The sequence below is a fragment of the Hypanus sabinus genome, chromosome 13, assembly GCF_030144855.1.
Source record: "Hypanus sabinus isolate sHypSab1 chromosome 13, sHypSab1.hap1, whole genome shotgun sequence".
NCBI classification, from domain to species: domain Eukaryota; kingdom Metazoa; phylum Chordata; class Chondrichthyes; order Myliobatiformes; family Dasyatidae; genus Hypanus; species Hypanus sabinus.
The window spans coordinates 98,067,019-98,091,878 of record NC_082718.1 but is presented as its reverse complement, the minus strand read 5'-3'; the positions used below and the strand labels follow the sequence as shown (position 1 = coordinate 98,091,878).

The 24,860-nt window shown below is 41.7% G+C and overlaps 1 protein-coding gene across 2 annotated transcripts in view; it reads left to right on the top strand.

Annotated features, from left to right (window-relative positions):
• rbm19 (RNA binding motif protein 19) overlaps nt 1-24,860 on the top strand; it is a 290,972-nt gene that overhangs the window by 105,025 nt on the left and 161,087 nt on the right. For both annotated transcript variants that reach the window (XM_059988287.1, XM_059988288.1), the window contains 2 exons: nt 7,396-7,501; nt 16,805-16,925. In XM_059988287.1, the coding sequence (XP_059844270.1) occupies nt 7,396-7,501; nt 16,805-16,925 (227 nt within the window). The remainder of the gene's footprint in view (nt 1-7,395; nt 7,502-16,804; nt 16,926-24,860) is intronic.

Below are 24,860 nucleotides of genomic sequence, written 5' to 3'. Positions count from 1 at the left end.
CCAATGAAGTTAACATTGAATCAGTGAAGGTGGTCTTGCTATAATTGAGGAAAAAAATAGCAATGAGGTCAATATTTTCACATTGAAGAGCAATGTATTGAGGACTGCGTTTTAAAGAGACTAATAATAACATACATTTTTACAGTTATTTCCTGATTCAGGAACTAACTTTTAAGTACTTTTGCCATGGGAGATGGATTTCATGCTTTCTATTTCCAAATATGTCAGTTGCAGAAAGATGAGTATTAACTTAGGATGAAACTGAGTGGAGTAAGACATCAGGGGAAGTGCTACAGATAAATTTCAAAACACATATGAAATTTCCACTTTGTTATCAAAAAAGAGGGAGGAACCTATCTTGATGGATTATTGAAATGCCATACTTGTGTTAGAAAAGTATTAACTATAAGATTGAATTACTCATGATATTTCTCATTAATTTACCACAGATTTATTTTTGCTTGAACTCGTCTCAGGCCAGAGAGCATAAAGCAAGGCCTTTCAAGATGAAAGTTAAGCGATGCTTCTATATGCAGAGAGAAATAAAAGTTTGAAACATTCTTTAATTTTCAGCTGGATCAATTAAGTTTCTTACATCGAAATTTAGTAAGAATTTGTTTACTACAAGGTATTAAGAGATTTGGGACAAAGGTAGTGAAATGGAGAGAGATCATTTATCTCCAAAGGCAGAGCAGGTTCAGGTATCTTTTTTTTTGAGTCCTATGAGCTTATAACCTGTTCGGAATCTCACTTGGCCTCCATCCCACTTTCACCCTTCATAATTTGAGAAACGAGGCCTGAAAGATAGATTTATTTAACAAAGCGCAAATAATTTCAATGTAGAAAATTGCCTTTTCATTTGAGAATGTTACTGGCTGAGAGTTAATGACATATGACACCATATTTTCAAATGCTTACCTTCTGCAATCTTGTATTTAATACAAATATTGCTGCAGCAAGCAAATTTGGATGAAAACAGCAATAGTAATTCTACCTTGAAAAACATGCACAGAATGCTTGAGGAACTCAGCATGTCAAGCAGCATCCATGGATAAGAATAAACAGTCGATGTTTTGAACCAACACCCTTCATCAGGAATGAAAAGGAAGTGGGGAAGAAGCCAGAACAAGAAGGTGGAGGTAGGGTAAGCTGATTGGTGAGACCAGAGGAGAGGGGGAATGAAGTAGGAAGCTGGAGGTGATGGGTGAAAGGTAAAGTGCTGAACAAGGAATCTGAAAGGAGAGGCTAGTGGACCATGGAAGAAGGGGAAAGAGGAGGGATACCATAAAGATGTGATAGAAAGGTGAGGAGAAGCAATGAGAGGGTAAACGGAACTTAAGAACTTTAGTTTATGTAACATCTTTAAGTAGCCTGCTGTCTTCAAGTATTTCATAGGAAAGATGCTTTGAAGAAGAGTGGATTTGTTGCTACAGAAATTTTAAACCAAGACCATTTGAATATGAAGCTATTGTTGCATAACGGATAACGTGCAAAGAATGAATAAAATCTGGTTAGAAGCTTCCAGACCTTCAACTCAGAAGTACCAGTCACATGGACAACATCTTTTTAACTATAGTCCTTATTGTTTAAATGTGCTGTTGACTTTTAACCATGTAACACTTTTTTTTAAACCATCTCCAATGGCTTCAGTTCAGAACTGCCACTCACTTACAAATCAGAAAGAGATCATAGAAGATGCTGAAAAACTGGGTGCTATATAACTCTGTCTTGCATTCCATTCTGGCAGTTTTGTGGTTTGTTGAAAATGGAAATATTGCATTTGGTAATAGTTGTGGCAAATAGTTGATTTTTAATGCTCAATTTAAAGAGCAGTTCACATAACTAGGTATCAAACTTATAAGATTTTTGTGGATACTGTATGGTTAATTTTCAGTCCCTTAAGGTGGTCTGTGTAAGAAAGAAAGAAATGGTAGTACTGGAATGGCTAGAACAAGATTCTCATAAATGCAACATGGCCAAATAATTTAATCTTCTGAGTATGTTACAGGAAAGGAAAAGAAATTTAAATCACATGAAGGCTCTTAACTCAGATTCAGCTTCAAATAGTATTAATTGCCTTGGTTCTTCATGATAATTTCCACATACTAAGTCATTCATTGGTTTTCCTTTCACTTTAAAAATTTCGACATTTGGAAATTTATCTTAAAATGTTTCTACTAACAGCCTTCAACAGGAGAGATAAATGTTTAGATTTGGATTTCATTATTAATGTTAACCAATTGTAAAAGTTAGGAGGTGAGGATCGTTCCAAATTCACTCAACACAATTTTTTTTAAATTAACGAAGTGTCCAAAGAAAGCGGTCTTTGAATCCCTTAAAGTGGAGCACTTGTCAATATATGTTCAGACTTCTACATTTTATTGAACATTTAGCATATCAATTTGATTCAATACAATTAAACTGAAGATTCAAAGGGATTGAAGTAGTGCCTTTTTTCCTATAGATGATTTCAAAGTATCTGTCTATGTCTCAGATTCATTGCGTGGTGTTTCTTTTGTGCTTATATTTGTGATCCCTGTGGCTGATAGTGGATTTGTCTTAAAGCTACATGACTAATGCTTTGTTCCTTCAGTCTAGCAGTGCCAGTTTCATAATGGCAAGCATCTCTTGAAGCCTAACATTTGAATTTTCATTGTATTAAAGGTCATGAAAAGGCTGCAGAACAAAGTGGATTTACTGTGTTTGCATCTGTTTTGCAGCTGTTTTGATGTGTCCTTTAACCTCTGCTGCAGCCACCCTTCTCGCATCTTCTATTAGATCTAATAAATCGGTTCTGTCATTACACAGATGTTGCACAGTTAGGGACATTCAGCTTATTTTTGAATGATTGTTCAAGGTACAGGCACAGTCATGATAGCTTATGCATAACATTTTTGCTTAACTTAGATTTCCCTTCTTGAATACTGCATAGACAGAATTTTGAAAGAGAACGTGCAGATTCATTTGTGGTTTCCATAATCCCAAATTTGCACACTGTAGTGTTTCAAGAAATGCTGTAGATAAATGCTTGATCATGCTGGGTGCACTTGGTTAACATTGTATCAGTTTCTCTGTTGCTTATTAAGATGTTCATTACTGCATATTCTAGGCTAATGCTTCATTTTTGGTCTAATATGCAGAAAATATTTTGGATTGTTAAGCATGAAAATATTAAATGTAATTAGGAATGAAAATATATTGTACATGGCCAGATAGTATTTTTGGCTGTTACAAATTAGAAAAGATGTAATTAAGGAAGTACTTAATTTGTGAATAATCACTCTGACGTTCCTTTCTTATCATTGGCTAAATTGCCTGGTGTTTGTTTTGTATTTACAATTGCTACCCTGTATTTATATTTAAATTACTTGTGAAGGTCTGAGTAGTTTATTTTTTAATGGAAGGGAATACGATCAGTCATATTATTTCTCGAACAGGCATTGTTTTTGTTGGGCCATCTTTTCATGTATGTTATTTATGCTGATTCTGGCAACAGTCACCTATGTTGAATCCACCCATTCCAATTCCTCCACACTGTTCTACCATCAGAAAAATTTAGCCTAGTACTGATCCAGACCAGTTCTTTGAAAAGATGAACTATTTTTGTGTGAATATACTAGCAGTTCAATAAGTAACTGAAATGTTTAAAAGAACAGTACATTTCACATTTTGATGTATTGCATATATTGAGGCCCAAATTTTGAAACTTGTTACAGCATTTTTGCTACTGTTTGCCAATTGCAGTTTTATTTTAAAGTCTTATTGGTCCTTTTTTAGTTTATCCAAATTTATGAAGGTTTTTGTAATGGTTTTTTGCAAGTCAGAAACATTGAGTTGTGGTCATTCTGAAAGCTTGCTGCCTGTCAAGATTACTGCAGGTGCATGGGATTTGCCACCAAGTATGTGGCTGAATTCATCTAGGAAAGTCCTTTGGAACACTAATATGTTCAAACTTGGGTGAGAGTGTGTGTTGCTGGGTGGCACAGTGCTGACTACAGTTACTTGAAATTTCAATCATAACTCACCAGTGTAGCATTGTACTATGCCTCTCACTTCTTTTGCAGTGCCAGCTCTTAATTATACCATTTTTTGTGTAATGCTGATATGAGGCCTGCCTTGCCAAATCTTATCATGTCAATGCAACTAACTAATATATAGTTTGATAAAGAATTAAGATTAGCTTTATTTCTTATTTGTATATCAGAACATTGTGTTGTTTGTATCAATGACCAATGCAGTCTGAGGGTGTGCCTGGAGACCCAATGCTTCCAGTGCCAACATGTCATGCCTACAACTTTCAAACCATTAACCTGTATATGTATTTGAAATGTGGGAGGAAATCGGAACACATGGAGGAAGCCCATGCAGTCATGGGAAGAGCGTGCAGCAATGAGATTTGAACCCATATCATTGGCACTGTGAAGCATTACGCTAGTAGCTACACTCCCAGTCCAAACCATGATTGGAGACCAGATCTGAGGAAAAGGAAGAATTCCCCATTCCATCTTAATTACTTGAAGTTTCAGTGGGGATTAAGTTGAGGAAACACACTTTACAAAATTTTGATGAAGAGTGAGATGCCAATGGGAGATTCAGTTTTGTCCTATGGACGTTGGAGGACATGCCTGAAGACAAGGCCACCTTGTCAGAGGAAATGAATTTAATGACTATATCAAAAAGAAAGTAGTAAGTTAGAAATGAAGAAGAACTTGGAGTCTGGCTTTAGCTCTGGCCCAAAATGCCAGTTGCCAAGGTTCCTCTTAGAGCAGCAATCCTATAACAATCTGATGGGAATAATGTGTTCGCAGGTTAATATTTGCTAAGAGAATAGTTACTGAGATGCACAATTTGCTGCATGCCTCGGAATTGTGCTGAGATACTCAGCTAGAGACAGCAGCTCAGGTCATTCAGGTGACAGACCTGTCCCATTTTCTACCCACCCCTACATTTGTAAGCTCTGTAGTTGCCCACAGAAGGAGTGAACTCAACCCCATCTCAAGTACAAAGCAGCAGGCTGAGATGCCCATTTAGTGGGAATTTATGCACGTTGTTCAGCATTGATTTTGACTTCAAAATGTGCAGAGATTTCCCACGTTAACAAGGCAGCAATTAAGGAAATGATTGAATTAAATTCTTTTTAACTGAATGGCCGCAGTTTCAAACAGTTTGTTCAGGACTCTACTAAACTACTTGATCTGTACCTGCACCTTCCTCATCCAAATAAACAGTTAAGCAATATAAGCTTGGAGAGGGGATGTGGCAAAGAAGCAGATGGCTGCCCTACATCCTGTAATTTGACTTGCAAGTCAAGCTTTTGTGCTTGTTGGGTCACAATTCTAGTATTGCCCATCCATGGGATTTCTTTAAACTGGCAGGTCAGGAGGTTCTTTTTAAAGGATATTTAGAGATGATTATTTAAAGTTGACCTAGCAGTGGTGATCACGACTCCCTTATTTTTCTGATTTAGTGCAAATCATGAAGACAAGATTCAATAAATCACTGTGCCAAAAATAAATATATCCACTCAATGCCAACACTGAAAAAATATTTAACTATTCACTCTTGTATTTACTACCTGCCCAGTGTGTGCCCTTGGCTTATTACTGTTTCTGTGCAGAGCTCTGTGAATGCAAGCATTAACCAATGTGACCGGCACTCTGATGCTGCAGTCATGCTAATGAGTTTTGAGCACCAATTTCAGATCTGGATTGCATACGGGTCAAGCTAACATATGTTCTTTATGCATTGCAGTCATACTATATTTTGAAACTTAATGGTCTAATTGCCACTTGTTTTTAATTCTTATTTGCTTTCCTTCTTGTCCATTGTGTCTGTGTGGGATAGTTTTTAAAGTCGAAAGCTGCTCCACTGGAATACTGCACTCTCTCGACCTTAGAAGTCTGGGTCCAGTGGTACGAGCGAGCATCACAAACTGGGGTTTCCTTGGTTGCAGTGGATGACCGTGACTTCTCCTGTGCCTTGTCATGCACAGCAGAATTGCATTATCACCTTTGTAGCCTTTGGATCTCGCAGCAGATCTCATCCACCCAGTCCACCAGAACTGACTTCACATGCTAAGACAGGCATGTCCTTATTTCACCTAGGTATGAAGTGACTGGCTACCTTCACCTGGTTTAGCCCGCCGGTCGATGTGGTGTGGTTGCTGTCTCATGCAAACAGCTACCTGGAGCCACAGGTGAGAGCTGAGCGTTCTGCCAGAAGTTCCTTCACCAGAGATGCTACCCTGTCCTTGGCATCTGTATATCTTTCTTCTTAAATCACTGACCATTTTGCAATATTCCACATTTTCCTCTTTCACCTCCTCTCTTGAGGTCTTGTGAAGCCAACAAAAACTACAGTATTTTCTATTGGAATCAGTGAAGAGGATCTTTAAGATCTTCAGTGTCAGCTAACAAGATGCCTTTACAGATTGGCAAGGTTTATCACCTGTGTGCCGTGGACTATTTTAAGTATGTTAAATTGGAACGACTGAAGTGTAGGTGATAAAGTAGCTGAACTTGATAGATGAATGCATATAGGAAAAAAAGTTCAAATATTATAATTATGAAGCGTATAGTTAAGGGTAAATGCAAGCAAGCTTTTTCCACTGAGGTTAGGTGGGACTACAACCAGAGGTCATGGCTTAAGAGTGAAAGATAAGAAGTTTGAGGGGAATATGATGGAAACTTCTTCACTCAGAGGGTCGTGAGAGTGTGGTATGAGCTGCCAGCACAAGTGGTTCATACAATTTCAATTTCAACGTTTAAAAGAAGTTTGGATAGGTACATGGATAACGGGGATATGGAGGGCTATGATCCCATTGCTATTTGTGGGAGTAGGCAGTTTAAATGGTTTTGGCATGGACTAGGTGGGCTGAAGGGCCCATTTCTGTGCTGTACTTTTCTGTGAGTAGTTTAAGGGGAGAATATTGGCCAGAGATTTAGACAGCAATTATAGTTTTTGTATTTTGCATTTCTGAATTTGGGTACTTTAATTAAGATTTACTTTTTTTGATATTTCCACAGACCTTTTTCAAATAATATGTATAATACAGTATATTAAATGAACTGAGAGTTCAACCAGTTACCAAAGTAAGAATAGAATTTTCGTGAACCAGTGATGATGTCTGTATCTATATAAATATTTGGTGATGTTATGAACTGTGAAAGCTCAATCTAATGATTGTCTGTCTCACATGCACATCACATTTCCATCATATCAATGTGTTAATGTGTACTGTTCCCAAAGTGGTGCAAAGTAAAATTAGTCATTTTGATGCCTAGAATTCAGAAATATCAAACCTGTTAGCAGCATTTAGTCACAGTGTTTTTTATACCAATGAGGAAATGTACATATTGTATTGAATCCGTTAATATTTTTTTCTTTCTATTTCAGTACTTTTGGGGAAATAAAGAGCGTACGATTGCCTAAGAAAATGGGAGGAACTGGCGTACACAGGGGCTTTGGATTTGTTGAGTTTCTCACAAAACAGGAAGCAAAGGTACAGTATTTAGCAATGTAATCTTATTTAAATACAAATACGATGGATTCTGGTTAATTTGGGCAGCTGCTTATTTGGGACAACTCTTAAAGAACAAAAACTAATTGAGAAAATAGCCAGGATTCCTTTTGTTTATTGGGGCACTATGACACTGATTTAGGACAAGAGACTGCTGCCAAAAGTTTCTAACTAGCATCAATTGCACACTCATGTGGCTGTTAGACACAACACTGTGCTTTGAGCGAACTCTTTTTCAACTAGCGCCAGTTACGCATGCTTGTTCAAAAAGCAGTGATTTTGTCACTGACAATTGGCAAGAAAACAGCTCAGAGCTGTTTAGCTTATTGCAGTTTCAAGCATTCAGGCTTGGTGATGCCAGAAGCTGGCAAGTGTGAAAATGAAACAATTTCACTGCTTCAAGTTACAAAACAATGAATTTGAAGGTATGTTCATCATCTTGAATCATACAATAAAAATGAAGATTTGCTGTCATCGAAGGTATTGTAGCGGTGTGCTACAAACAGCGCTAAAATTACGACACGGAGTCGGTAACTGCAGTCGAAGGAAAAAACTTTATTCGAAAACTTCAGCCTCACTTTTAAGCCTCTGTCAACCGGCCCCCCATGGCGAAGAGGCTCCAAAGCTCTGTGCTCGCAAACCCCCGTAGGCTATCTAATTGTGAGTCGGTTCGCATACGCTAGGAAATGAGCCGCCACATAACCCCCCCCCAGAACCGGCGATACACCCCCCAATGTCCACAGCCTGGGCCAGAACCTGCTTGGGAGGTCGGCCTCTGCGCCGAGGCGCCGGAAACTCGGCCGGTTGCGCCAGGTCCACATGGGCCGGCTTGAGGCGGTCCACCGTGAAAACCTCCTCCTTCCCCCCAACGTCCAGCACGAACGTGGACCCGTTGTTCCGGAGCACCGTAAACGGCCCCTCGTATGGCCGCTGCAGCGGTGGCCGATGCCCGCCCCTTCGTACAAACACAAACTTACAGTTCCGTAGATCTTTGGGTACGCAGGTCGGGTGCCGCCCATGCTGTGAAGTGGGTATGGGGGCCAGGTTACCGAGCTTCTCGCGAAGTCTGCCCAGGACTGCAGCGGGTTCTTCCTCTTGCCCCCTCGGGGCTGGTAGGAACTCCCCGGGGACGGCCAGGGGCGCGCCGAATACCAACTCGGCCGACGAGGCGTGCAGGTCGTCCTTGGGCGCTGTGCGGATGCCGAGAAGGACCCAGGGAAGCTCGTCCGCCCAGTTGGCTCCTCGCAGGCGGGCCATGAGGGCCGACTTCAGGTGACGGTGGAAACGCTCCACTAGCCCGTTCGACTGTGGGTGGTAGGCAGTGGTGTGGTGCAGCTGAGTCCCCAAAAGGCTGGCCATAGCTGACCACAGGCTGGAGGTGAACTGGGCGCCTCTGTCGGAGGTAATGTGGGCTGGTACACCAAAGCGGGATATCCAGGTGGCGATCAGGGCTCGGGCGCAAGATTCGGAGGTGGTGTCGGTGAGCGGGACCGCCTCTGGCCATCTTGTGAACCGGTCCACGATAGTCAGGAGGTAACGCGCTCCGCGCGACACTGGCAGGGGGCCCACGATATCCACATGAATGTGGTCGAAACGCCGGTGGGCGGGATGGAACTGCTGCGGTGGGGCTTTGGTGTGCCGCTGAACCTTGGCCGTCTGGCAGTGCATGCACGTCCTGGCCCATTCACTGACCTGTTTGCGGAGTCCGTGCCAAACGAACCTGCTGGAAACCATCCGGACAGTTGTCCGGATGGAGGGATGCGCCAAGTTATGAATGGAGTCGAAAACACGTTGCCGCCAGGCTGCGGGGACGACCGGACGGGGCTGGTTGGTGGCGACGTCACAGAGTAGGGTCCTCTCACCTGGGCCCACGGGGAGGTCCTGGAGCTGCAAACCAGAGACTGCAGTCCTGTAACTCGGAATCTCCTCATCTACCTGCTGTGCCTCTGCCAGTGCCTCAAAGTCTACCCCTGGGGAAAGGGCATGAACGGTAGGGCGAGAGAGCGCATCCGCCACGACATTGTCCTTACCCGAGACGTGCCGGACATCCGTTGTGTATTCAGAGATGTAGGACAGGTGGCGTTGCTGGCGGGATGACCAGGGGTCGGATGCTTTCGTAAACGCAAAGGTAAGCGGTTTGTGGTCCGTGAACGCGGTGAAGGGCCGACCTTCTAGGAAGTACCTGAAATGCCGGATTGCCAGGTAGAGCGCCAACAGTTCCCGGTCAAAAGCACTGTACTTGAGCTCGGGTGGCCGCAGGTGTTTGCTGAAAAACGCCAGGGGTTGCCAGCGACCTGCGATGAGCTGCTCCAGCACCCCACCGACTGCCGTGTTTGATGCGTCCACTGTGAGGGCGGTAGGGGTGTCCATTCTGGGATGTACTAGCATTGCGGCGTCAGCCAAAGCTTCCTTCGTTTGAACAAAAGCGGCGGCGGACTCCTCGTCCCAGGTAATGTCCTTGCTCGGACCCGACATCAGGGCGAACAGGGGGCGCATGATCCGGGCAGCTGAAGGGAGGAAGCGGCGGTAGAAATTGACCATACCTACGAATTCCTGAAGGCCTTTGACCGTGGTGGGTCGGGGGAAGTGGCGGACCGCATCTACCTTAGCGGGCAGAGGGGTTGCCCCGTCTTTAGTAATCCTGTGGCCCAGGAAGTCAATGGTATCAAGTCCGAACTGGCATTTGGCAGGGTTGATTGTAAGACCGTACTCACTCAGTCGGGCGCAGAGTTGACGGAGGTGGGACAGATGCTCCTGACGACTGCCGCTGGCTATGAGGATGTCATCCAAATAGATGAACGCGAAGTCCAGGTCCCGTCCCACCGCGTCCATTAACCGCTGGAACGTCTGTGCGGCATTCTTCAGGCCGAACGGCATGCGGAGGAACTCGAAGAGGCCAAACGGGGTGATGAGAGCCGTCTTGGGGACGTCGTCAGGATGCATCGGGATTTGATGGTACCCTCGGACAAGGTCGACCTTGGAGAAGATCCGGGCGCCGTGCAGGTTTGCCGCAAAGTCCTGAATGTGCGGCACAGGGTAGCGGTCCGGTGTGGTAGCCTCGTTCAGCCTGCGGTAGTCGCCGCACGGTCTCCAGCCCCCCGTCGCTTTGGGCACCATGTGCAGGGGGGAAGCCCAGGGGCTGTCGGACCGCCGGATGATCCCCAATTCCTCCATTCTCTGGAACTCCTCCTTCGCCAGTCGGAGCTTGTCCGGGGGAAGCCGCCGAGCACGGGCATGGAGGGGTGGTCCCTGTGTCGGGATGTGGTGCTGTACGCCGTGCCTGGGCATGGCTGCTGTGAACTGCGGTGCCAGAACCGATGGGAACTCCGCCAGGACCCTGGTGAAGTCGTTGTCGGACAGCGTGATGGAGCCGAGGTGAGGGGCTGGCAACTGGGCCGCGCCCAGGGAGAACGTCTGAAAGGTCTCGGCGTGTACCAGTCTCTTCCTGGGCAGGTCAACCAGCAGGCTGTGAGCTCGCAAAAAATCCGCACCCAGAAGCGGTTGGGCTACGGCTGCCAGTGTGAAGTCCCACGTGAACTGGCTGGGGCCGAACTGTAGCTGCACCTGACGGGTGCCATAGGTCCTTACTGTGCTGCCATTCACGGCCCTCAGGGGGGGACCCGGTGCCCTGCTGCGAGTGTCGTAACTTGTCGGAGGTAAAACGCTGACCTCAGCCCCAGTATCGACCAAAAAGCGGCGTCCCGACCTGCTATCCCACACATACAGGAGGCTATCCCGATGGCCAGCCGCCGTAGCCATCAGCGGCGGCTGGCCCTGGCGTTTCCCGGGAACTTGCAGGGCGGGCGGCAACGGCGGGCTTCTGCGCCCCACCGCTGGTGGTAGAAGCACCAGTGGTCATTGGGCCGGGGGTTAGTGGGCTCTGCGGCCGGGCCTGGACTGGTTTGCTGCCGGGAGCGTGGCTGGGTGATCTGTGCGATGGACGCCCCGCTCACCTTTTTGGCTTTCCACAGCAAGTCCGCCCGGGCTGCCACCGTCCGGGGGTCACTGAAATCCGCGTCGGACAGCAGCAGGCGTATGTCCTCGGGCAGCTGCTCCAGGAATGCCTGCTCAAACATGAGGCCTGTGTGTCCCTCGGCCAGAGACAACATCTCGTTCATTAAAGCCGATGGAGGTCTGTCGCCCAAGCCATCCAGGTGCAGTAAGCGGGCAGCCCGCTCGCGCCGTGAGAGTCCGAAAGTCCTGAGGAGCAGGGCTTTGAATTCCGTGTACTTGCCGTCTGCCGGGGGCGACTGTACGAACTCCGCGACCTGGGCCGCTGTGTCCTGGTCGAGGGAGCTCACCACGAAGTAGTAACGGGTGTCTTCTGAGGTGATCTGGCGAACGTGGAATTGGGCTTCGGCTTGCTGGAACCATAGGTTCGGGCGCTGTGTCCAGAAACCTGGCAGTTTCAACGAAACCGCATGAACAGAGGCGGCGTCGGTCATTTCTGGTCCAAAAATCGTTTGGACCGTCGGGGTCACCAATTGTAGCGGTGTGCTACAAACAGCGCTAAAATTACGACACGGAGTCGGTAACTGCAGTCGAAGGAAAAAACTTTATTCGAAAACTTCAGCCTCACTTTTAAGCCTCTGTCAACCGGCCCCCCATGGCGAAGAGGCTCCAAAGCTCTGTGCTCGCAAACCCCCGTAGGCTATCTAATTGTGAGTCGGTTCGCATACGCTAGGAAATGAGCCGCCACAGTATTGTATGAGGTCAGTCCATTATCTGCGCTAGGTGTCTGGGCTGAATTTGTTCATTTACAGTCAATCAAAAAAGCATAACATGCATACGTTAGATGAATTCCTCCGTCGATATCTATTTGGGATTAATACAGTTTTATTGTACAGTAGTGGTATTGGTAGTGTTCTAATTTATTCTGTATTTGATTTAAGTACAAATTTATTACTCAGTTAAAACAGTGGTTTATCTTTTTTAATACTACTTTAATTATTTCCAGTAAACTTTGAGCAATTGGGGCATCTACTTAATTGGGCCAAAATGTATTGGTCCCAACATGTCCCAATTAACCAGGATCCATTGTATTTTTTATAAATTAACTATTTTGCACTGTATACTTTGTAACTGATTAGTTAGTTGCAGGAGTGTTCATTCAGCCACCAGAAAGTACTCATTTCCCTATTTCTAAATGTTCACCTTAGCTAATTACGAGGGGTGATTGATAAGTTTGTGGCCTAAGGTAGAAGAAGTAAATTTTAGAAAACCTAACACATTTAATTTTCAACATAGTCCCCTCCTACATTTATACACTTAGTCCAGGAGTTGTGGAGCATACGGATCTTGGACCTCCACAAAGTGTCCACAGCAGGGGTGATTGATAAGTTGGTGGCCTACAGTGGAAGGAGATGAGTTATACAGCTCTCGTTACATACACATCACATGCAGTTCAACTCTTTGAGTGACTATGTAGAAAGTTTGAAGTTAAGAACTCGTCTCCTTCTACATAATCACTCAAAGAGTTGAAAAATAAATGTGCTAGATTTTCTAAAATAGACTCCTTCTACCTGAGGCTACAAACTTATCAATCACCCCTTGTATGTGGACTGGATGTTACTGGACTGAATCCAGTCCAGTGTTTGTGCTCATCCCTTGTATTGTTCCTATAACCACCCTTCCACTTGTGACTGTTTGGGTGCTGTGAGCATCTACTTGGCACAGACAGCACAAGCAGACCCCTACCCAGGAACACCCTAATTAAATTGTTTTGAAACATCTTTTATGATTAAAAGCATTTAAAAATGACTCAAATTATTCAAATATTTGTAAAAGTACTTTAAGAAATGCTTCAGCCATTATATTTAGATTCAAAATTGGCTTGGCCATATAAGATAGAGTATTGGTAGAGGGGTGTTTTTCTGACTGGAAGTCTGTGACCAATCATGTTCAGCAGTGATCAGTGTTGGGAGCTCTAATTGTGATGTACAGAAATGTATGTATGTAGATTAGTAACTTGGCAGATGTCACAAAAAGTGTCAGAGGTGTGGATAGAGACAAAGTTTAAAAGATATAGCAGGATAGAGAACAGTCATGAAATGTAGGCAGAGAAATGGCAGGTGGAGTTCAGTCTAGCCAAGTGTGAAGTGTTGCATATTAGAATGCGAAATATAAGAGGAAAGTATATAGTAAATGGCAAGACCATTAGGAGCATTAGTGTACAGACAGATCTTTGGAGGACAAGTCCATGGCTCCCTGAAAGTGGAAACACACGTAGATAGGTTGGAAAGAAGGCATGCAACATTCTTTTCTTTATCAGTCAGAGGAAATATGTGTAAAAGTTTGCAAGTCATGTTACAGCTATATAAAACACAAGTGTAAGTGTTGTAAGGTCTATTTTTCCATTTTTGTGCATGAATGCATGTAAATTCTGAACTTGGCCAGAACATCCTCACAAAATCAAAGTCAACAATTATCCATGCTTAATTACTCAGTTCCAATCTTTATTGCAGCATTAAGTAGAAGCTTTTGTTTTGGTTAAGATAAGCATCCCTTCGAAGTGAATGTTGTGAACATCTGGCTAAGGAACTAAGTCAATTTCAGGATGTTATTAATACTCTGAAATGCTTGCAGTGTATTTGAAGCAGATCTGAGTTTTAATTTGATGTAGTATACTGTGAATATCTGGAAAGTATAATTACATTGCTGTCAAAACCAGCTTGAAAAGCTGAAGGTTCTCCTTGAGCAAAATATCTCCAGATTCTATTTTTGTGTTTTGCAGTCCGGGTGGAATATGGCCAAGAAAAGAGTCTCAAGTAGGCAGTGCTTAAACTGCTGGAATTATTTCTGATGACAGTAAATGATGTTTAAAAGTTTAATTTCACCAATTTTGGGGAAGGCCTATTTCAGACAAATATAGTAAAGTTCAGTGACAATTATCTGAGAGTTTTCCACTGTTTTACACAATAATAAACCTAAAGCTTCAGTGGTGAATATTAAACATGGATTATGCCATGAATCTGTAACCCATTTTATGTTCATCCTGACCAAATATTCACCACAGATGATAAAGCTCTAAGAAGCAGATTGCAGTATGCCTTTGATCTGTAATAAGATAATAAACAATAGATTATACTGTATTTTACAACTAATCAGACAAAAATGCCGGCTAGTTGTGGAGTGTCATCTGCACTGGACATTGAGGCAAGTGGTCCAGGTTAGAATCCAGCCAGTTCCTTGCATGCGTTCCAGCCATGCTGGGTTGAACATCGAGCTAGCAACTCTGCCTTGTTTAAAAAAAAACAGACAAGTGCTATAGAAACGGCAAGCTTGTCACCCACAAGGCGTGGAGAAGAGCAACAAATAAACAAGAAATGCCCAAAAGGAAAATAAATTGTTAAACATTTTCAGTCAAAAAGTTGAGATGTATTGAATTATTGGAATATTAATATGGTATGGAGGCAGTGACTGTAATATCAACTTAATTTAAGCAGTGAGGAGTTTAAATCATCACAGACTCGAAGATCTGAATCATTACGGGATCTCCGTATTAGTTGGGTTGCATTTAATATAAGATTAATTTCCACTCTGTTGCCAATTTTAACAAAAATAAGATCAGACTATTTTAGACTCAAAAGGAGCCCAGACCTTGCTTTAAGGTGCTACTGATTTCAAATAGCAAACCCAGGGCTAAAAAGTTTATTGCTGCATTCTGCTGTAACCAATCAATGTGCCTGTCTGGATGCCAGAAAATTTTTAGGGAGTTAAATTTTAAGTTGCTGAGAAACTTCTTGCCCAAATTTTGAAGAGTTGCTACTTATCTGTTAAGAATTAAACTTGAAGATTTTCAGAAAAATTGTTTTGTTTTAGTCAGTAGATATAATCTTTCCCTGTTTTAGAAACCTATTACCACTGGGCTCTTTGAAAATGTTTTTATTAGTGTGGATGCTTTACATTCCAAGCATTTTTTGTGGTACTTCTATAATCTTGTTTTGGCACTGTTATAGCTATTATGATTGACCTATCATATTCAGTTTGAGGAGAGATTTTCTTTGATTCCCATTAACTTCAATTTTCCTATGATTCATGGGTGTCATGCTCACTTGAATGCTCCTTTGATACCGAGCATTGTCAATCCACCCCTCCAGAAACTGGCTCCTTTTGTCTGTTTTTGTAATGAGTATTAGAGTGAGTTGTCCTAATGGAACCCAAACAGTATTGCTAGCAGAGTATTGGTGAGTAATAATGCAGTTTTTGATTGAAAGGAAGTATACTAATAATGGTTCATTAGGATTTACCTTTTTATGCAAAGGATATGTGTTGGCACTTATCCACATTGTTTGGTAGAGACTGGTGGTGTTGCTATGTTCTAGCAGGTTAGCTAGAGACCAAGTTAATTCTGGAGGACAGGTTTTAGCAAAACATCGAGAATAATGTTGGGGCTCAAGATCTTTGGTGTGTCCAGTATACTCTGCTGTTTCTGATATAACATAAAGTGAATCAGACTGGATAAAAACAGGATTGTGTAAGGAGTAGTCCTCAGAAGGCAGATATCTTTCAATCACTTGATATTTTGGCTATTAGTTACAATGTTCACTTCTAGGATTTTCATTTGCGTAGCCATCCGTGCCAACTGTGATTTTCTTCTATACAAGCAAGTTTTTCAGCACCTGTAAAGGCTGCTTTCACACAATTTGCAAAGGATCTTTCTGATCAGATCCCATTTGGGTATCTGACTCCAGTTGGTATCTATTGTTCTCTACAATTGATACGTGTTTTCCCTAGAATCCCTTGGGTTACTGACACTATTCCCCAGAATCACCCATTGGACCGATTTACAGGTATGAGTGAAATTCTAGATTTACCTTTACCAAGAGCAGTTAAAAATATTAGACAGTACTTCCAAAAGTTCCAATCATCCAATTGGCTTTGCTTAAATCCTTGTGGCACTTAACAACAGCTAATAGTAAGGGATGAGTTTCTCATTGTTCTTAATTTCATCCCATGGTTTCTTTCTTTAGTATAACAGTGATTTGCTGTTATTAAGGGCAGTTACTTGTGCTTCAGGAGCTTTTATTTCCACCGGATTGTTGAATGCATAGTTAGATGTTTCATTTCCAATATGGAAGCATGTTTATACCATAACTTTGTAGTTCTGTGAGTTGTTTTGCTGTTTTGAATGCTACATTTATAATTTAAGAACGAATGATATATATGTCAGTAGTTTATTATGGAATTGTTATTTTTAAAATTTGTGTAAATGGAACCAACTGTAATAGTGTAAATATGAGTAATAAGTTAGAAACATTCAGTTACTTTCTTTATTTTCTACAGAAAGCTTTCAATGCCCTTTGCCATAGTACTCACTTGTATGGTCGACGTTTAGTGCTGGAATGGGCTGACTCTGAAGATACACTGGAGACATTGCGCAAAAGAACAGCTGCGCATTACCATGGTAAATACATTTTATTGAAGATTAATATTTCAATCAAAACAAATATTCAGAAATAGGTCTTTGGGTAATTTTTTTAGAAAAATATTGTGATTAATCACTCTATTGAACAATAATAGAATTACAGTATTTTTGAATGATCCAGAGGAAAGTTCTTCGCCTTAATGACTTAATATACAGTGGATTCTAGTTAATTGAGCCACCGATTAATTAGGGCAGCTGCTTATTTGGAACAACCTGCTGCTTAATTGTGGCTGGAGACTGTTGCAAAACGTTTTCTAACAAGCGTCAGTTGTGTGTGTTTCTGTTCATAAAGCAGTGATTTTTGTCAGTGGTAGTTGGGGAGAAATAAACAGTAAGACAATCAGAACTCACACAAAATTCGAAGGGTCTCAGCCCAAAACGTCGACAGTGCTTCTTCCTATAGATGCTGCCTGGCCTGCTGTGTTCCACCAGTGTTTTGTGTGTGTTGGTTGAATTTCCAGCATCTGCAGATTTTCTCGTGTTTGCTAGACAACTGTTGTGCTCTCTGCAGTTTCAAGCATTCAAACTTGGAAATACCAGAAACAGCTGTGAGTGAAATAAACAATTTTACTACTACAAGTTAGGAATTACAAAGAATTTGAACATATCAACAATCATCATGAATGTTACCTTTGGTGCCCAGCGGACTGTCAGCTCTCACCTGTGGCTCCAAGTAGTTATTGGCATGTGACAGCAGGCATAACTCAGTACACTGTTTTGACAGGTTAGCTGAACCAGGTGAGGGTAGCTGGTGGATCTCATGTGAGATAGGGATATGCCTGTCATAGCGTACAAAGTCAGCTCTGTCAGACTGGGCAGATAAAATCTATTGTGAGATCTCACCACCATGAACGCAGTTCTGCAGCAATACGTGGATAACGAAGGTCGAGAGAGTAGAACTGTCCCAATGCAACAGCTTTTCCACTGTAACAACTCTCTCACACAGATTTCCTGTCATGGTCAGATACGATGAACAACCACCAGTATTATTGATGGTGTTCTGATTTGTTCTGTGTTTCATTTAAATACATAATTTGTTTTTCAGTTAAATGGTAATGTCTTTTTTATACCTTTTTAAAGCCTTTTTAATTATGTCCATGAAACTTTGGCTAATTGGGGAACAGTTTTCAGTGTGATTAAATGTCCAGTCTTTGTAACCTTCTCTGGTTCTATAATCTTAAGACCTCTGCATTCTTCCAATTATGCCCTTGTGCAAATCCCATTTTGTTTTGTCTCAACATTAGTAACTCACCATGTAACCCATTTACAAATATACAAATAGTTTGGATGCACCTACTGCAAAGAATACACAGAAAAAGTATTGTCAGGAGACAGGTACACGAAGCTCTTTACAATCATAGCATTTCTCAAATGTACTTCAGAAACAATTTGAATCTCCATCCTCGAAATGTGAGTGAAGGAAAGTCATATGCAAGAATGAAAAGCTGAAACTTTGAGGAATTGGTTTATTTATGATTAACCTGTACTTTCCAACTGCAAATACAGCAAAACTAGCAGTGCCTGTTATCATTACACTGTCAAAGTGACAGCAGCTTGTTATGTATTGTTCAAAGTGTGAATTCCAAAATCGCTGTCAGTAAGCCATCTACTCCAGTAGAGTCTGGGGAGCTCAAGTAATTGAAGTGAATTTAGGTATTTGCAAATTTGTCTTGCTGAAAATATCCTGAAAAGGCTAGGTTTGATATGTTGATGTCCATGATTGTTTGGTGTCCAAAGCCTTTATAACTGCTTAAGTAAATAGTCTGTCTCCAAAGTAACTAGAAGCCAAAGGCTACAAATTAATCACTGTTAACATGCACAATTAACACAATTGCAAATTAATGCATTAATCACACACTAATGAAAACAAAAATTGCACTCATGATTTCAAACCAAGAGTATTTGACAGTATCTTCTGCTCACACATGGTCTAGCACATTTCCTTGGCGGTCAGGTCATTTCTTTCCCCAATCTGTACAGATGTTTAACAGCAACCACCAACAGAAAAGGGATGCAACAATAATCAGCAGATCTTAAATTCACAGTGAAGTCTGTCGGTTTTCTACTTACTGCAAAATCCCTGACCTTCTTTATGTACATTGCAAAATCTTTCTATGTTGTAAAATCTCGCTGTTTAACTATAATAACCAAAGCTGGTATGCAATTGCCTTCAGCAAAAGCCTGCAACAATTGTTTGCTGTCTATTGAGTTTCCTTCTTTTCCAACCTCTTCCATCTCCATGGAATTTATTTTTCTTGTGTATTTCATACTGTTTAAAATGTTAGAATTGTAAGACATTAAGAACAGATTAGGCAATTCAGCCCATTGAGTCTGCTGTGCCTTTTGAACATAGCTGATTTATTTGCCCTCTCAACCCCTTTCTCCTGCATTCTCCCCATTACTGTTCAAGAACCTATCAACCTCTGCTTTAAATACAGCATATCCAATATCTTGCCATCTACAGTAATAAGTTCCATAGATTCACCACCCTCTGGATAAAAGAATTCTTCAGCATCTCTGTTCTAAAGGGATGTCCTTGTATTCTGAGGCAGTGTCAGTTCTAGACTCTCTCCCTATTGAAAACATCCTCTCCATGTTCACTCTTTCTAGGCCTTTCAGTAATCATAGAGCAATGGTGCTTGTCCATCATGTCCGATGACAATAGGAACCCTGTGTGGGAGAGTTTTTAAAAGTGGAAAAGCCATTTCACTAGAGCAGTTCCACTCTATCAACCTCAGAAGTCTGAGTCCAGAGGTATGAACAAGCATGACAAACTGGGGTCTTCCTTAGTTGCAGTTATTGACCATGACGCTTTTGTGCTTTGTCATGCCCTTCACTCTCTACGGAACGTTGCAGTACCGCTTTCCTGGCCATTGGATCTCACTGCAGATCTCATCACCCAGTCTGCTGGCTAAGTATCATTGGGACCAAAAGTGACTGAGCTGCCCCAGAATGGACACGACAAGCCCTTTCACTAAAGGTGCAACCCCTCCCTGTACACCCCATACTCCCCAACATACAGCAATACAGCACATGTATAGGCCCTATAGCCCAACAAATCCCTACCAACCATGATGCCCATCTAGATAGTCCCAGTTTTTTGTGTTTGGCCCCTATCCCTCTAAGTCCCACTGTCCCTGCATGTATCTAACCAAGTACTTTTCAAATTATACTATCATATCATTCCTCTGGTAGCTTAATGGTGATGAACATCTGGCACTTTCATTTCTGGTGTCATCTGGCTAAATGTACTTATTTTCCCAGCAGCCTACTGTTACACAGTATTTTTCAGCAAATAAAACTGACCAGCATTACCAGCATTTTTTTTAAATTTCCTCGAGACATAATATTTAGTTACGGTTTGGGATTACTACTCACCCCAAACCCCTTCCATCTCTTTGTCCATTAATGAAATGCATACCCCATTTCCAGAAAAGTTGGGATATTTTCCAAAATGCAATAAAAACAAAAATCTGTGATATGTTAATTCACGTGAACCTTTATTTGACTGACAAAAGTACAAAGAAAAGATTTTCAATAGTTTTACTGACCAACTTAATTGTATTTTGTAAATATACACAAATTTAGAATTTGATGGCTGTAACACACTCAACAAAAATTGGGAATTGGCATGTTTACCATTGTGTTACATCACCTTTCCTTTTAATAACACTTTTTAATCGTTTTGGAACTGAGGATACTAATTGTAGTAGATTTGCAATTGGAAATTTTGTCCATTCTTGCTTGATATAACTGCTCAACAGTCCGTGGTCTCCGTTGTCTGATTCTCCTCTTCATGATGCACCATACATTTTCAATAGGAGATAGATCCGGACTGGCAGCAGGCCAGTCAAGCATACACACTCTGTGTCTACAAAGCCACACTGTTGTGGCCCGTGCAGAATGTGGTCTGGCATTGTCCTGCTGAAATAAGCATGGACATCCCAGGAAGAGACGTCACCTTGATGGCAGCATATGTCTCTCTAAAATCCTAATATATGCCTCAGAGTCAATGGTACCTTCATGTACATGCAATTCACCCATGCAGTGGGCATTGATGCACCCCCATACCATCACAGATGCTGGCTTTTGCACCTTTCGCTGATAACAATCAGGATGGTCGTTTTCATTTTTGGCACGGAGAACTCCACGCCCATTTTTTCCAAAAACTAGCTGAAATGTGGACTCATCTGACCACAGCACACGGTTCCACAGTCTTTTGGTCCATCTGAGATGAGCTTGGGCCCAGAGAACTCGCTGGCGTTTCTGCATAGAGTTGATGTATGGCTTCCTCCTTGCGTAATACAGCTTCAAGTTACATTTCTGGATGCAGCAACGGACTGTGTTAAGTGACAATGGTTTTCTGAAGTACTCCCGAGCCCAGGTGGCTATAATTGTCACAGTAGCATGACGGTTTCTTAGGCAGTGCCACCTGAGGGCCCGAAGATCACACGCATTCAACAGTGGTCTCCGACCTTGCCATTTACGCACTATGTCTCTGAATTCTCTGAATCTTTTCACAATATTATGTACTGTAGATGTTTGAAGACCTAAATTCTCTGCAATCTTGCATTGGGAAATGTTCCTTTTGAACTGAGTAACAATTCTCTCATGAATGTTGGCACAAAGGGGTGAGCCATGACCCATCCTTACTTGCAAAGACTGAGCCTTTGATGGACGCTACTTTTATACCCAGTCTTGATACCTCACCTGCTGCCAGTTAGCCTGCTTAATGTGGAGTCTTCCAAACTGGTGTTACTTGAATATTCTGTGCACTTTTCAATCTTATTTTAACTCTGTCCCAGCTTTTGTTGAGTGTGTTTCAGCCATCAGATTCTAAATTTGTGTATATTTACAAAATACAATTAAGTTGGTCAGTAAAACTATTGAAAATCTTTTCTTTGTACTTTTGTCAGTTAAATAAAGGTTCACGTGAATTAACATATCACAGATTTTTGTTTTTATTGCATTTTGGAAAATATCCCAACTTTTCTGGAAATGGGGTTTGTAAGACAATAGACAATAGGTGCAGAAGTAGGCCCTTCGGCCCTTCGAGCCTGCACCGCCATTTTGAGATCATGGCTGATCATCTACTATCAATACCTGGTTCCTGTCTTGTCCCCATATCCCTTGATTCCCCATCCATAAGATACCTATCTAGCTCCTTGAAAGCATCCAGAGAATTGGCCTACATGCCTTTTGAGGCAGTGCATTCCAGACCCCTACAACTCTCTGGGAGAAGAAGTTTTTCCTTAACTCTGTCCTAAATGACCTACCCCTTATTATCAAACCACGCCCTCTGGTACTGGGCTCTCCCAGCATCTGGAACATATTTCCTGCTTCTATCTTGTCCAATCCCTTAATAATCTTGTATGTTGCAATTAGATCCCCTCTCAATCGCCTTAACTCCAGCGTGTACAAGCCCAGTCTCTCTAACCTCTTTGCGTAAGACAGTCCTGACATCCCAGGAATTAACCTTGTGAATCTACGCTGCACTTCCTCAACAGCCAGGATGTCCTTCCTTAATCCTGCAGACCAAAACTGTACACAATACTCCAGGTGTGGTCTCACCAGGGCCCTGTACAAATGAGGTCCAAGTGATCTGTTTCTGAGCTATTCTTGTGTATTCAATCCATTCTGTATATAACCCAGCTTGACCCCTTCATTGATGCCAAGATCTTCCAACTCTCCCCATATTAAAGTGAAAAAATAGAAGTTATCCTACTTGTTCCATCATTTTCATTTGCTACCATCTGGTCATGCAGTCTCAATATACTACTCAGTTTCTCCACCAGATATACTTTCTCCCCACTTCTGAAGATTTCTAAACTCTGCCCTTACTTCTCCTTTTTCTATTTAGTCAACTTTCCCAGGTTTTATCATTTTGAGGTTTAATTTTCTTCTGTTGCCCTAGTTAGCATTTACCATTAACAATTGCAATTCCTTCAGATTGATATTATTCTCACCTTCAAAACACTGTGTATTCCCAGCATCTCCTTTGGAAGTTTTAATTGTTTAAGAATGATTTCATGATCCTTGGCCTGAATTTGCAGCTTTCTCCATGCTTCTTTTCTAATTGTCTTGAGCACCCTCCTACACTGTCACATTCCTAGATGCATCCTGTGACCTGATGTTATTACTATTCCTCTCAGCCATTTTATCAAGGTTGATATGACTGTGTTATTCCATTTTTCTTGTTTAGCACTGACTTTATTTGTTTTGTCTTTGACATCATCTCCACATCTCCATACATTAGCAATTATATATTGTTTAGGCTTTCAACTATCCAGATAGCTATTTGCTTTCTTTGAAGACCAGCTTTCAAAATGTCTTTTATAAAGCATAGATTGACAAACGAGACTACTTACAACTCGGGAAGAATTGCAGTCATCAGACAAGGATTCTTTGGAAGTGCTCAGCAAACCTTCAAACCTGAGTGCCTTTATTTCATTGCAGCATTGTCAAGTTTAAAATTCAGTAAGCATAATCCTTTGGTCTAAATTCTGAGAATCACCCTTGTGTATTTCTGTACTTGCTGACTGAATGAGTTAAAGTGAATGAGAGCCCATGGTAAAGGACCTTTTCATAACTATAACTTTTTCTCATTCCCTCTGTTCAGCTCCACAAATGAAACACTGACCCATGCAAGATCTTGAATGTGTTGTCTTGACAACAAAAAGTCACAGGAAGGGGTAACAAAGTTGTTGAAGGAAGAGGTCAGAGAGCCAACAAAAGTAAATGTTAACTATGGGATAACAAGAAGATAATGAAAATATGGGTTGATGAGAGTGGCATCGTTAGGTCTTTGGCATTTCCAAGATAATAGTATGGGTTAAAACAGTCTTGCTATAAAACATAAATAAAATTAGAAGCAAGCAAAGACAATTACAAAAAGGTGAGATAATGGAGTAAATATTTTGAAGCACTATGATATAGTTCACTGTGTCAGAGACTGCAGAGCAGTCACAGAGAGCAGGAATAAATGATGCAGAATGCTGCTATTCCTTGCAAATTTCATTAGCACTATCATACTCTAAGAGGAATGTCAGTAATCTGCTTGCAGTGATTCAAGGAGCATTGAAGAGGAAGTAGGTAGGGGACATATTTATTCTTCAGAGAAGAAAAAAAGATTTATGGTGGGAGACGATAGGTCAAAAGTATTATTTGTGGTAACTTAGTGATAGGGAGTTGATGGTGGTGTATGTTTCTTAGCTGTTAAGGGAAATAGTTCCTTAAGATTAATATATTACAACTACCTTCAAAAACCATTGCACTTTGCTGCTTGTGGCAGTATTGTTCTCCCATGTTGGCCATTTGAAGATTACTACAATGAGCAGTTGTGTATTTGATTCTCTGAACAAGTGAAAGGTATGCTCTACTCTAGACTAATTTGGAAGAACTCACAGCACACCATACTACTAATGAGGATGCGGTACACACAAGTCCCAGGCTCAAAAAGATTTGTTGAGCATGCAAATTTACAATATAGTCTAAGGGAAAGACTAAAATATATCAGCATTCACAATAAACGGCTCAAAATGAAGTTGCAGAAAACTCAAAAAAGGAATAATCAATTGCTGGAAGTATTTATTACTTTGTGTAGTTAGACAAGTTCTTCAAGGATAACAGCATCATTTTGGAAGGGTCATGAGGAAATGTTGAAGTGTGTAGTACTGAAATCTTTGACCAAAGGCCTGCTATCTATTTGGTACAGTAAAGCTCCAATAATCCACAAATCAACTATTTGGAAATGCTGATGGTTCAGCATTACGTCACCAGGTAACATTTGCTGCAGTCTCTTTCACTCACTGTGACCCGTGCTCCGTTCAAATCTTCTAAATTTAGGGAAATTGGTTGTAATACTGTTTAACATCCAAATAAGGGAATTAAAAGAAACAGTTGAGCTGTTAATAG